The sequence below is a fragment of the Hypoxylon trugodes genome (assembly GCF_022578975.1).
Source record: "Hypoxylon trugodes strain CBS 135444 unplaced genomic scaffold F4822scaffold_3, whole genome shotgun sequence".
In the NCBI taxonomy this organism is placed as follows: Eukaryota; Fungi; Ascomycota; class Sordariomycetes; order Xylariales; family Hypoxylaceae; genus Hypoxylon; species Hypoxylon trugodes.
The window spans coordinates 919244-932863 of NW_026250018.1; the positions used below are offsets into that span (position 1 = coordinate 919244).

At 47.3% G+C, this 13620-nt stretch overlaps 6 protein-coding genes across 6 annotated transcripts; 3 read left to right on the forward strand and 3 right to left on the reverse strand.

The window, feature by feature from the left end:
- The first annotated feature begins 402 nt into the window (after positions 1 to 402).
- F4822DRAFT_162596 (uncharacterized protein) lies at positions 403 to 1151 on the forward strand. The gene has a single exon (XM_051453154.1). The coding sequence runs from the start codon at positions 588 to 590 to the stop codon at positions 1008 to 1010; it is 423 nt and encodes a 140-aa protein (XP_051316517.1). The 5' UTR covers positions 403 to 587; the 3' UTR covers positions 1011 to 1151.
- A 141-nt stretch (positions 1152 to 1292) lies between these two features.
- F4822DRAFT_426590 (Clavaminate synthase-like protein) lies at positions 1293 to 2495 on the reverse strand (the record flags this gene model as incomplete). Its single annotated transcript, XM_051460590.1, has 3 exons — positions 1293 to 1620; positions 1709 to 2121; positions 2184 to 2495. The coding sequence occupies 3 exons, from the start codon at positions 2493 to 2495 to the stop codon at positions 1293 to 1295; spliced, it is 1053 nt and encodes a 350-aa protein (XP_051316518.1).
- Positions 2496 to 4198: 1703 nt separating this feature from the next.
- Positions 4199 to 5480, forward strand: F4822DRAFT_162655 (uncharacterized protein). The gene is made up of 2 exons (XM_051453156.1): positions 4199 to 5138; positions 5283 to 5480. Exons 1-2 carry the CDS (start codon positions 4703 to 4705, stop codon positions 5444 to 5446), a joined length of 600 nt encoding a protein of 199 aa, XP_051316519.1. The 5' UTR covers positions 4199 to 4702; the 3' UTR covers positions 5447 to 5480.
- Positions 5481 to 5756: 276 nt separating this feature from the next.
- On the reverse strand, positions 5757 to 7293 carry F4822DRAFT_162641 (HIT-like protein). Its single transcript, XM_051453155.1, has one exon. The coding sequence runs from the start codon at positions 7046 to 7048 to the stop codon at positions 6104 to 6106; it is 945 nt and encodes a 314-aa protein (XP_051316520.1). The 5' UTR covers positions 7049 to 7293; the 3' UTR covers positions 5757 to 6103.
- A 200-nt stretch (positions 7294 to 7493) lies between these two features.
- Positions 7494 to 12029, forward strand: F4822DRAFT_394340 (P-loop containing nucleoside triphosphate hydrolase protein). The gene is made up of 4 exons (XM_051457350.1): positions 7494 to 7947; positions 8009 to 11576; positions 11635 to 11722; positions 11800 to 12029. The coding sequence occupies exons 1-4, from the start codon at positions 7567 to 7569 to the stop codon at positions 11960 to 11962; spliced, it is 4200 nt and encodes a 1399-aa protein (XP_051316521.1). The 5' UTR covers positions 7494 to 7566; the 3' UTR covers positions 11963 to 12029.
- A 263-nt stretch (positions 12030 to 12292) lies between these two features.
- F4822DRAFT_394341 (uncharacterized protein) lies at positions 12293 to 13501 on the reverse strand. Its single transcript, XM_051457351.1, has 3 exons — positions 13095 to 13501; positions 12810 to 13019; positions 12293 to 12750 (listed from the first exon to the last, which is right to left on the reverse strand). Exons 2-3 carry the CDS (start codon positions 12933 to 12935, stop codon positions 12691 to 12693), a joined length of 186 nt encoding a protein of 61 aa, XP_051316522.1. The 5' UTR covers positions 12936 to 13019; positions 13095 to 13501; the 3' UTR covers positions 12293 to 12690.
- Positions 13502 to 13620: the final 119 nt, after the last annotated feature.

Genomic DNA, 13620 nt, shown 5'->3' on the forward strand with positions numbered 1-13620 from the left:
ATTAAGATATATAGTGCTCTTGTGCGATTGGAATCGCAGTGCTCTAGTTGAAAGAACTGAGGTTGTTTTCCTGGGGTGGCAATCTATTGGCCAATGCCCCGTTGTTTACTTTCGACTACTTGTAGGTAGAAGTCCTACAAGTAGGACTTCGATGTTCGGGTTTCGCCAAGCCGCGACTCACTACTGATCGCGTTGTCAGATTGGTAACTATTGTAGGGCTGAAACTCTTCAACGGCAATAAATGACGTCGATCCTGCCCTGCGCCTGTATAAAAACCGGTTCAGCCACCGAGCCAAGCTTTTTTGGCTGATGGCATTGCGCCTTGTGCGTGAGGATGGAAATTGGTCTTACTGATGGGCTGAGTGGCACTAGATAGGTATATAATGAGGCCTCGCTGTGTAGATTATAGCGGCTCTAGCGGCCAGTTCTTACTTCGGTATTCCAAGCTACGCTGTCGTTTAAACTGAGATCGGGTTTCTTAATTGAAATTATTACCTCTGTTCCCAATTTATAGTCTTGCGCAAATCTACCAATCCATTGATCAGACCCTATATAAATCCTACTCCTTATAATCATACATAATAATCATGGGCGTTTCCACAAATAACTCCTGCCTCGGCACCAGCTACTCAACATCCGTCATCGAAGACATACCCACCAACAATACTTTCGCGCTAGTGACATACCAGTCCCAATCCAACCTCACCCTTGAACAGCAACCGCGATACCAAGGGCTACAACAGTGCTGCGGACCGGACCATCCTGTCTCGAAATTGAGTTATGATTGTGTGCTTTGGTGCGACCTGCCGCAGGAGATGGTGGATAATCAGACCGAGTTCTTTGATTGCTTTCGAGGAACTAAGGGAGCGGGCTTTGCGAGCGTGGTTAATGGGTCGAATGCGCCTGGGGATGAGGGGAGTGGCGCGCAGAGGATACGTGGGAGGACGCCAGGTGTTCTAGGGACTAGTGTACTGGCGTTGATGGTTGGGTGGTTTTGCTTGGTGGCGTAGTGTAGAAGTAGCGCGCGGGAGGATGGGATACGGGAGGGAGGGAGTGTGTGTGGTTAGGGGGTTATAGGTACCTAGTAGAGAAGTGACTGAAGGTTGTATGATGGGAGAGGGTGGTTTGGATTTCATTCGCGATGATCAGTCAACGGAGTTGTACATCAAAAACGGAAGACATTTTGCGACAATTATATTTAGAGAGGCAGAAATAGATACAGTATAAAAAAAGACCTCTTGAACAGTACCTAACGCGGCTCGGAGCAGCTAGTAAAACGCCACATCACATCATCACGATGCGCCAGCAGCGACTAGATTGCCGCCACCTCCTCCTACTGCAACTTTATCTTCGGTGGCTCCAGCCTTTCCCACCATGCTCTTCAATCTGGCCTCCAGGGCATCGTAGTTACGCTTCATAGCGGCGCGAGTGAACTCGGATCCAGTAACCTTCGGGTATTTCTTGAGCGGTCCTTGGATCTCGCAACTAGCATCCGGTTGATTGAAATAAGCCATGCTATACCTATCGCCGTAGCAGTCGGATGATGGATCCGTGGGCGTTTTAACGCGGTGGAAGGTCGACTTGAAACGGTCGTCACTCCAACTCATTAAGAGGTCGCCACTGTTCTTGTTAGCATATAACCCTTCCTATTTTTCATAACGAACTCCTGGAAAAATTAATAATAATAAATAGGCGGACAAGAACTCACATGTTACACACGATCTCACCCTCAACAGGTTCGACAGCAGTCCACGAATCTCCGAGCGCAAACTCCGTAAAAGCCTCCCGACCAGGACATATCTCAAGACCACCCTGTCCAGGCTGCTGGAATAATAGAGTTAAGAAACCCCAATCAGCGTGCGCACCAGCACGATAATAATCATCGCCAGCCGGGCCTTCGACCGCGAAGTATCGTAATAATCTCAACACTGTCTGCGACTCAGGCCGTGATACATCATGCGCCCGGACGAAGTAATCATCGGGAAAACCTAAACCCCGCGCAAAGCATACCATGAGTTTTTCGGAGACGGCTTGCGCTCGGTGCATGAAGGATAGACTTTGTGCGCGGAAACCGGGGAGGGCTTCTTCGGGGAGCCATATGCCTTCCATGGCTTTGCCGTACTATATAACAGCATTAGATCAAAAGTAAGACGTGAAGGTTCGTTCATTATGAAGTAGTGTACCTGCATCTGATAACTCTCCTTCTGATCCGCTGCACCGGTACTAGGCCGGACCTGAGCCAATTTCTCCCAGCCGGTGTTTCGGTGGGAGAAGGGCACGGTAGCCTTCACATCGTCGGGAAGGGCGAAGAAGCGTTCGGCTGCTTTGAATTGTGTTGTGATTTCAGATTCTGTGATGCCGTGGTCTACGACGGCGAAAAAGCCGACGGTTTCTGCGGCTGCGACAAGCTCTGCTGTGATGGTGTCGATGCGAGAGTCGAAGTCCCGGAGAGAGATCTTAGGGATGGCCCGGTTGGAGTACTTGGTATCGGCCATTTTAAACTGTTTGCTAAGAAGGGTATATAAAGAAAGACACGGCGTTTTCTTTTGGGGATGCTGTAGAATGTCTTAGCCCCTTTTATATATAAGTCCTCTAAATGACCTGCGTACCGGCCAAAGCCGGCTGCGTGTATTCAAACACAATAAAGTCCCTAAGATACCACGGTTCAAGCTACGATATCAGTGTCAGACAAGTACTTGATCTGATAGCATTTCTGTTTTACAATGAGTTTCTCTGTCACGGGGATGACGGGGCGGCCCGGGAGTGGAGAAGCGATACCCGGGTAATGGGTAATGGTCAAGTTATCGACCTGCGGAGATAACTTATCCTGACTTATCACCAACCGGAGGGCGCCGTTGGCTTACCTATATCTCCCCTTTCCGATCTACATACCCCAACTCCTTAGGAGGACAAACATTTTATAAGATACTATGCACACCTAATCGTTTATGGATTTCTATTACTTACAGAATTTTTATAAAATTAATTGATTTTATTAGATTGAGACATCATGATTTGACGTTGTCGAATACTTTGTCGTGAACAAGGATATTCTCATCTCACGCTTGTGGTATCCTTACCCCCTTTTTAATCGCTGCGCACAACGGAAGGCTCATGGCTTGGCTTAGAACTTGATTTTTCGGCCTCCTACTTGTAGAAACTGCAGGCGATATTATAAAAATACCTATAAGCTACATAACTCCCTCATGTATGAGCAAAGGCGCTGATATGATGACGAATAATGAATTCTTACCAATCAAGATCATGATCCTATCGGGTACTAAGTCGGAAAAGATATGTCTTCGGGCGTACCTAATATGAGTTCGTTTTGCAAGTAATCTGATATTGCTTTTTCTATGCACTCGATAAGTGACAGGAGTTGCCATATCTCTTGCATCTTAGAACCAAATACCCATTCTAACTTAAGTAGGAAGCAAGACTCACGTCATCTTCCATATTTGGATAGTAAGTATATGTGATAGAAAGCGGATGACTCTCGTATTAAAACTAATTGATATTATGTTTATGGTGTCGATGTTGGCCTTGAATACCTACCTACTTAGGTAGGAATAGCTAACAATTCATATTATTGGCCTTTAAGCTTGAGCTCTGTTACTTTGTAAAGCTGAGGATTTCCAGCTCGATATTGGCATTTACCTAGCTGGAGGCGAGGCGACGCATTTCTACGAATCTGATTGCTTGAAGCTGGATTGGTTTGCTTAGAATGTAGCTTAGAGCCAAGCTACGTCCGGCTTCTTTCTATTCTTGGTTTGTCTCAATCCAGGTTTCTAAAGCCTGAATCACTTTGATAGAGATGGATGGAAGATATGATTGTGAAGAAATCTTATTGGTATTTGTTAGGTACTCTGAGTGAAGCGGTGTCGATAGATGTAACAATGAACATTGTGGATTCATGTCACATTCAGAAAATAGTCACGACCGTTCGTATAAAAGAAAAAAAAAAATCAAAAAAAATCAATTAAATTAAGGAAAAAAAGATTGATTATTTTTAATGGCTGGGGATCTGTTTGTATGAATTTAATATGTGGAATTATTAAGGAATTGTTAAAAATAAAATAAAATAAAATTAATTTCGCGAACCTGCCTGTGTGTGACGGTGCAAGTGATACTTAGGCTATAAGTACCTTCCCCTACAGAAATTCTGTAGCTCCCTAGGCTGTTCTTCCACTAGGGGAAGCTTCCCCGTCGGTTTTCTTACACGGTAGGTAGCTACCCGGAATAGGATAGGCGAGAAAGTTCAGTAAAGACGAAAGCAAGAAGGAAAGTGGAAAGTGGAAAGAAGGTACGGAGTACAGTGGTACCTGTACCTGATAACATCCAACGCGAAAGAGCTACCCCAGCTCATTTATTCTTGCACGCGTTCAACCCCAATTGCCTTAACAATATAGTACCAGCGTTGGTCGCAAAGGTTGCTCTTCCCTTTTGATTTAATTTTTATTTTATTTTATTTTTCCTTCTCTCTCTTTCACAACTTACCAACAACATTAAAAATCACTTGCGCATATTGAGATTATTTTTTCTCAATTTTTCCATCACACAAAACCCGCTGGTGAATTTTCTTTGATTTTTCTTCACCTTTTTTTCTGCACAAAGAATTATCACCTACCTTTCTGCATTCACATCCACCACCTTACCTACCTACAAACACCATACATTCATTTTACTGCCACATATCTTCGCGATGGCACCTACAAGACCCTCGCGCGCTTCCAAAGAGAACGGCACAGCTGCCGAAACCACCACCGCCGGCAACGGTGCAACAGCTGCGAAGCGCGGCCGTGGCCGCCCGCCTAAGGATGGCGTTGCCCCCCAGGCTAAGAAGCCTTCGACTGGCCGCCCTCGCGGTCGTCCCCCTGGAACGAGCGGTGGTGTAAAGAAGTCCAAGGCCAAGCCTGCTCCCAAGAGCACCAGCGGACCTGGTCGTCGCGGGCGTCCTCGCAAGTCTGACGCGTCGACTGCTGCTGCCACTCCGAAGAAGGGCGCGAAGGCCGCTGCCTCTAAGCCTGCTAGCACCGGGAAGGGACGCGGTAGACCAGCGCGCAAGAGCGACGTGTCGGCTTCGAAAGAGCCTGAGGGTGAGGAAGAGGATGAGCAGGAAGACAAGGAGGATGATGAGGGTAAGTGAATATTCATATATTATATACTCTTGGGGAGCTAAGACGCGATTTTTCACGCGTTCTTTGGTTTTACTTTCTGTTCTGCGGTCATTACGCGAATAAAAATATTGTTGTTCACAATTGCTAATATTTATTTGAGAATAGATGCTGGTAACAATGATCTCGGACTGGGTGACGTTGGCGACGACGATGACGAGAACGCCGCAGATGATAATGATGGCGACCATCCAGAGGTAGGATCTTACCCTTCCTCTTCCACCTACCCAACATACAATATTTGCGATCCCTCACTGATCCGGGCTATATAGGACGATTAGAATAACCAAGTCCATGCCTCAACCGTTGCAGGCTTTCTAGTCGGTGCTTTTCGACGCATTAGTAGTGCGAGGAGGAGTACCAGCGTTGTTGTTCCGGGGGGTTGAGGCTTCTCATCTCATTATCACTTTTCATTTTGCTGCGAGGTGAACTACAGTCATAAGGAATTAGGCGTACGTGCGGAAGGGAAGAAAGTACGCAGTTGAACATAGCTATGCTGCGAAGGGGTTTCATACCAGGTCGAGAGTAACGGCGTTGATACGGGAGAAAAATGATTTGATTGTACACGTCCAGAGCAGCAATCGCTCGGTAGGTTTTCTACCCAAGGCTACTATTAGTACTGCTTTTTAAAGGGCTCGTTTCCTATAGGTATCGTCGTGGTATTCCCCCAGAGAAATAAAAACCCATGACAACCTTCACTGTTGTTCCTCCTTATCGCTGTATGGTATATTATCTCGCGCCACTATGTCGTAACTCAAGTTGCGTCTTGATTTATTTGCTTGGTTGAGACGTCTTGATATACGCTGTACTAATGAGCGAAACATATTCTTGACCCTGTATGTTCTACAGCCTCATCCTACTCACTTGAATATCCCACTGGGTATCAATCTCGTTACGGGTCGTTAGGGACATAGCTACCTATGTATCTTTTATTCTTTCTTCCACTGCTCAAACTCCACATTCAGATGCTCCTTGAGCTGTTTGAAGCTCACCCCAAAGTCTTTCCCACATCGCCAGCATATAAGAGGACCATGAATCCACCCCTCCTTCCCGGGATGCCGTCTTGGATCATCCTCGGCAAGTGGGAAATCCTCCACATCAACCAAGAAAGGCGTGTTGAAGCTGTTATAATGTTTCTTATGCCGCATACACTCCGACACCATATCCGGCGCCAGGACGTGTACGTGTAAATCATTCATCGACGGATGCGCATGGACACCGACCAGGAGCTCAGCTTCCCAATCTCTACCTTTCGGCAGCTCGGCCCCATCTTCGAGTTCTACTTCACCGTTTAGTACGGCTTCGCGTGCTTGGTCTTTTGCGCTGAAACGTCCGTATCGTCGTTGTAATTCTTTGGCTACGAGGTGTTTTAACTTCTGCGTCTCGGCGCGGACAGAGGCGAGGAATGAGGGGTCGTCGAATGCGTCGAAGGGGTGTAAGCGGCTGCGCACCGGGTCTCGCGGGAGGAGCAGCGTGTGTACGGTTGATTTTGGGTATAGGTCGTTTATTGCGACGAAATCGGCGTTGTGGTATATTATTTGGCTAGGTGGGAAGGATGTCGGGTCATGCGTGTAGGCGCCGAGGCCGTCGCGTTGTTTGAAGGAACGGGTTAGGGGACTGCGGGTTGAGGCTAGGGTTTTTGGATGCTCGTCTTCTTTGGCCGCTTTGGGTTTGGGGGACATGAGTTCTGTGACTTGTACGTTTAGTGTTGCGTATGGTATGTGTGTGGAATGGGATAGAGGACACTGCTTACATGCGTTGCGCTTTGTGCCTTGACTTACGCCGGTCGATGTCCCGTCTGTTGGCGTAGATGCTGTACCTGCGATCTCTTCTTTGGTGATGGCATCTTCGGGGTCTGAGTCGGTTGCTGGCATATTGTTGTTCTGTCAGTGTTGTTGATTGCTTCTGGAAGTTTACAGCAGTTAATTACCTGAGCTGTAGGTACTTGTAGGTGATAAATAGGACCGTTTATAGAACGTTCGGTGATAAAATAGACCCGGGAAATCGGTAACACTAATAACCTTGACCCTGCCATTTCATATTACTACACCTATACTTTCATGCTATTAAGTTCGCTAGGTACCCACCTAGATGGGTAACGGAAAGGGCTGCTTGCTCTGAGTAAGAGTGGCATGATTCGACAATTGCGCCTGCTATACATGCTTAATAGCTGCTTCTAATACATGTCAAGTAGCAAGGAGGTACCTACCCCGCCATTGTAACACCTCTAGTGGGGGAATAAGTTTAACCGAAGCTATTCCGGTGCAGCTTACTTTATTTTTTTCTCGCTGACGTCGTTTGAATTTTAAGACTCAGACTTATTCATCTCATATTGAAATGTCATGAGGGAATTTCAACATAACATCACCATTTTTCCAGATGGCTTACCAAAATGGTGAAGAAAGGCAAGGATAAGGCCGCAACAGCCCCCCCAGCTGCTGCCGTGGCCGCTAGCGGGTCATCGTCGAAAAAGAATTCGTCCAAGGCTGGTAAAAACACCGCCAATTCGCAGCAAAATGACGATTTCATAGTTTTTACGAACTCTACTAATGATAATAAATCTAATAAAAAGGGAGGAGGACAGGGTGGATCTTCGAATGCGGGAGGGAAGAAGACCGGACCAGGCGGCGAGAGTACGGGAGAGCCTTCAGGACCTCCTAAACCGACGGCAAAGCAGATAATCGGTGGCGCCAGTTGGACGGGAAAGTTACCAGTGAATCTTCTTTCGGAACATTGCCAGAGGCAGAAGTGGGACAAGCCCGACTACCAACCTGTAAGCGGCTTGTTTTGCTCGACTGCTAAATGTACTTAGTTAATTGATACATTCGAATTAGATTAGGAATTCCGAGGGTTATTCGTACTTCGTCCAGCTTAGTGCAAAGAACCAGAAGACCCGGGAAGTCCAGAAGTTACCTCCTTTCAAAATCCCCCCGGATTATAAACATCTAGTAACCAAAGAGACTGCTCTAGAAGCCAGACATGCCGCCGCCACGTACGCTCTATTTAGAGTATGTAGCATGAAAAATATACATACGACTTTACCACCAGACTATAAGTCATTATGGAAACAGTTCGAGACATTGAAGAAGGAGGATGTGAAAAAGGGCAACGCATGGATGTACGATGCGGATCCTTTCGCTACGTTGAAGCAGCGAGAAGACGAGAAGGCTGCTGCCGAGAAGAAGAGGAAGGAACAGGAGGCTATTAAGGAAAAAGCGAAGAATATGCCTGGCGCGGCTGGTCTTGTGCTTCGGAGCAATGCCGTATCTTCGGGAGGCGGAGGTGGAAATCCCATGAAAGGCTGGACTACCGTTCCGAAGATCGAAATGGGTCGGAAAACCCGATCTCAATTAGAAGACTTGCTTCGAAGGGAAGTGATATGGAACCCCCATGGTGTCAAGATGCCGAAATCTCAGAAAGATGCCATCGTTAAGGAACTTACAAACTCTGGCTTCCGAAAAAGTCACGTCGAGGAAGCGGTTGAGGAGTGCAAGGACCGCGAAGAGACATTAGAGTGGCTACTCATACATGTTCCCGAGGACGATCTTCCTAGATGGGCTCTACCGGAGAGCTATAGTGCGGGCGTTTCGGTTGCTGCAACACAAGATTTGAAACGTGAAGGGGCAGTGAAACGGTTATCTCAATCAGGCTATTCTGCCGAATTATGCAGGAAGCTCTACGACGACAATGGTGGGAACGAAGGGTTTACTGCTGAAGCCTTACAGCGGTTCTTGCTTTCTAGTGGCGACGATTCTGCACTCGCGAATGGTGACTCTGAACCCTTCATATCAGGCACGCCAGAAGAATGTTGGAACGACGAAATGGAGAGCCTCGCTTCGGTCTTCGGCGATAGTTTCAAACGGCTATCCGACGATGTCTGCCAGATCAGGATAGATTCGGTTAAAAACGGCCCTAAGATGGACGTTGAGACCTATGCGCAGTTTCGAAGGTCATCACGATACCCGTCTGAAGTTATCGTAGCTGTGGTAGCAGATCTACCCTCTTACATCAAATTGAGTGTGGTCAAAAAGACACTTGCTTACCTCAACGAATCCTTAAGTGAGGAACCAATGAAGATTTACTTTGCGGTCGATTGGGTTCAGCAAAATATCAACTCCATTATTGAAAATCCCGGAAAACTACGTGACATATCGGGAGTCGCATCAACCGCCGCAGAAACCCGTGCAGCCGTTCCTGCTAGGCAGAGGTTCTCAAGGCACCCGAAGCCGCTTTCTTGGGCGGTGGATGCGCGCAGTAGAGAAGAATGGCAGAAGCGACAAGACAACTCTACATTGAAGGAAATGATTTCTCAACGCCAGAAGCTACCCGCTTGGCAAGCGAGAGATCTGGTTGTAAGCACGGTCTCACGAGATCAAGTCACAATCATTGCTGGTGAGACGGGTTCAGGCAAGTCGACGCAATCGGTCCAATTCATACTCGACGACCTCTACAGTAAAGGATTCGGAAATGCTGCCAGTATTATATGCACACAACCACGCAGGATCTCCGCTTTGGGTCTTGCGGACAGAGTTAGCGAGGAACGATGCTCGAAGCTCGGACAAGAAGTCGGATACTCCATCCGCGGGGAAAATAAGGTCAGCGCCCAGACGAAAATCACTTTCGTAACAACTGGTGTTCTCCTTAGACGCCTGCAAACTTCTGGAGGACGCACCGAGGACGTCGTCGCATCACTAGCTGATGTCAGTCATGTGGTCATTGATGAAGTCCACGAGCGCAGTTTGGATACAGATTTCCTTCTTAGTATAATTCGCGATGTCTTGAAACGAAGGGAGGATTTAAAGCTTGTCCTCATGAGTGCTACGCTTGATGCGGCGACTTTCCAAAGCTACTTCGCCTCCGAGGGACTCCCGGTGGGTTTAGTCGAGATTTCTGGTAGAACGTTCCCAGTCGAGGATTACTATCTCGACGATATCATCCGGATGACAGATTTTACCGTCGATAATGGAAGACACCGTGATCGAGATGAGGGGATGTTTGATGGTACGACTTCAACAGATCCGGGCAAAGAGCCGCAGGATCCAATTAACAAAACTATCCAAAGATTGGGCTCCCGAATTAATTACAACTTGCTCGTCGAGACAGCGAAAGAAATTGATGCAGATTTATATCATAACAACAAGAAGGGCGGCATTCTTATCTTCTTGCCCGGTGTCGCAGAAATCAACCGCACTGTTAATCAATTGAAGAGCATTCCCTCTCTCCATGTTCTACCCCTCCACGCCTCTCTTGATACGCGCGAACAGCGACGAGTATTCACAAGCCCGCCACCTGGTAAACGGAAAGTGGTGGTCGCGACGAACGTGGCGGAGACGTCGATCACAATTGACGATATTGTTGCTGTTATTGACACGGGAAAAGTGAAGGAGACAAGCTTCGATCCCCAAAATAACATGCGCAAGCTAGAGGAGACATGGGCCTCCCGGGCTGCATGCAAACAACGAAGAGGTCGTGCTGGTAGAGTTCAAGCTGGGAAGTGTTATAAATTGTATACGAGGAATCTTGAGGAACGCATGGCGGAACGTCCGGAGCCTGAGATTCGTCGCGTCCCTCTTGAGCAGCTCTGCTTATCAGTGCGAGCTATGGGAACACGAGATGTTGGTGGATTCTTGGGGAGAACACCGACACCTCCGGAAATTACCGCTGTCGAGAACGCTATTAAGATGTTACAGCGGATGGGTGCTCTTGATGGCGAAGAGTTGACTGCTCTCGGTCAGCAGCTAGCCATGATCCCGGCAGACCTCCGATGCGGCAAGCTCATGATTTACGGTGCTATTTTCGGATGCCTTGATAAGAGCGTTTCTATCGCTTCTATTTTAAGTACCAAGAGCCCGTTTGTCTCTCCGCCTGAGAAGCGAGATGATGCCAAAGCTGCACGCATGCAATTTTCTCAGGGCGATGGTGACCTCCTTACGGATTTAAGAGCTTTTCAACAGTGGAAAGCAATGTCGGATGAGGGTACACCACAGCGACAATTGAGACAATTTTGCGACGCGAATTTCCTTTCCAACCAAACACTTTCTGATATATCGGCCACCCGCGTGCAGTATTATTCGGCGCTCGCAGAACTGGGTATACGCGACAATCGTCCTGCAGGCAATCAAGCGTCGACGGCTCTTGTACGTGCTTTAACAGCCTCAGCATTCACGCCACAGATAGCGCGAATACAGTTCCCAGACAAGAAATTCGCAACGTCAATGTCCGGCGCCGTGGAGCTTGACCCCGAGGCTCGCACTATTAAGTATTTCACACAGGAGAACGGTCGAGTGTTTATCCACCCTAGCAGTACACTGCACGACAACCAGGGATTTTCGGGCAATGCCGTGTTCTTGTCTTACTTCAATATGATTTCGACGAGTAAAATATTTATTCGGGACCTTACTCGTGAGAATCTGCCTAATTTTATTGCGATTATATGATATGGTTTACTGACTGTATGCAGCGTTCAACGCCTTTACGCTACTTTTATTCTCCGGTGCCATCGACCTCGATACTTTGGGGAGGGGTTTAGTGGTAGATGGTTGGCTACGGTGAGTTTAACCCCCTATAAAAGGTCCCTGACCACTAAGTTACAGCGCATAATTTACTGACTGTGTCCCAATTACAGGCTCCGGGGTTGGGCACGGATCGGCGTGCTGGTATCGAGGCTTAGAGGCATGGTCGACAATATTATCGCGGTGAAGGTTAATGATCCGCATGCAGAGGTCTGCAATAGTGAGGTGATAAAATTGGTGGCGAAGCTAATAGAACTAGATGGTCTTGATGCTTGATTAACTGCGACCATAGGGTGAGTATTGGGATACATAAATGATAGACTTACTATGATTCTTTAGACGATTCGCCAGCCCCTCGTTACGCTGTAACATCAGTGAATTAGGTACCTAGATCGGTAGGGAGCCTACCGACGTAAGCCCTGGCGATTGGGCCCTAAATTCCCCGAATGTAGGTCCGATAGGCTGTTTGGTGGCGTCATTACTGCCTGAGCACTGCGGTTAGCATCGCCACTGAAAATTATGCCTTAGCAGTAAGGTAATGAGAGCCTTAACAACTTCGCGCGTAAGCAAAGACTAGAAGCGGTAAAGTATTTATCATACTTGAGCAGCGACCCAGGCGACTCCCGTGCAGCTAGGCTCATGGTTCGCTATCTTGGATTCCAAGACCAGGACACGGAAACGCTAGAGGATTGGCGGCAGGTGTTCAGTGATGGCCCAACGACGATTGAATTTTCTAGCTGGAATACCCTGGCAGAGTTATTGCTAGGGCTGATGCGTAATCATGGTGTAATGCTGGAGGACGATGCGAAGGTGCCGTAGGACGCCGGACAGTTCGTCTTTCTCCCTTCATGATGGGATTATCTATCTTCCTTAACACCACACTCTGTATCTTATATATTGCCAAACACACCCTTCCCTAATCCCCAAACGCCGTTGTTTAAGCAGAAATAAGACGACTCCATATATCATAGCACCCTTCGTATTGTACAACCATATCCTACTGACTACTTTTGTCTGATCATCCATAATATCCAACCGCCGACGCCGAAGATACACGTAAAGGCTAATCGAAGGAGATAGGTCAGCATAAGTGAGAAGAGCAAAGGTAGTATGGATACTAACCAACAGCGAACGTCTCTAACGCTCGGTGGTCTACGTCTCTTTTTAATATGACACCCATGTTATTCACCTCGCGGCCAATAAGCCGTGGTAGCTCTCGGGCTATAAGTTCAGTATCGATGGCGGGCATGGTTTCTGACGATAGCGACGATAACAGTGATGATGATGATGATATTGTCGATATGGTATTATAGGTAAATATGAATAGTGCGATGTAAGTAGACGTTTGCTTGAATCTATTGACTACGACGATCAGTTCAATTGGGCTATGGCTAATTTAAGTAACTAGAGACTGGAGGTGCTGTGATATGTATACGTGTACCCTTGACTCTTTGGCTTTCCTCGAAGTCGTCGTCGCTCAGCCCATGATCAGCCGATTTGGTGAAAAGCTTCCTTTCGCAGGGCCAGCCATCGCATGGTTTCGAAACACTACCTATTGAAGCTACCCCTTAGTTGGATTTCACAACTCAACTTCTTCACAATCCAGACGCGCTTAGCGATTAACATGTAAACCCAATTCTTACACTCTCTATGAACAAATCATTACTTCTTTTCGGTGATTGAACCGATGAGCCACTTATAGTGCTTGGCATGAATTTCTTTAATATTCATATTTATTCTTCGTGGTTATCGCCGAAAAAGGGACGAGGGTGGGATTAAGTGGATCTGAGATCCATCGTGCCACATGGTGCGAGGGGGGAAGCCCCTGAAACGGATTCGAGACATGGTTTAGAGAAGAAGTTCTAGACGATTGAGAGATAACCAATGATTGTATTCGGAGATGTCTCCATGGTGTTGAACATGGATTACTATCC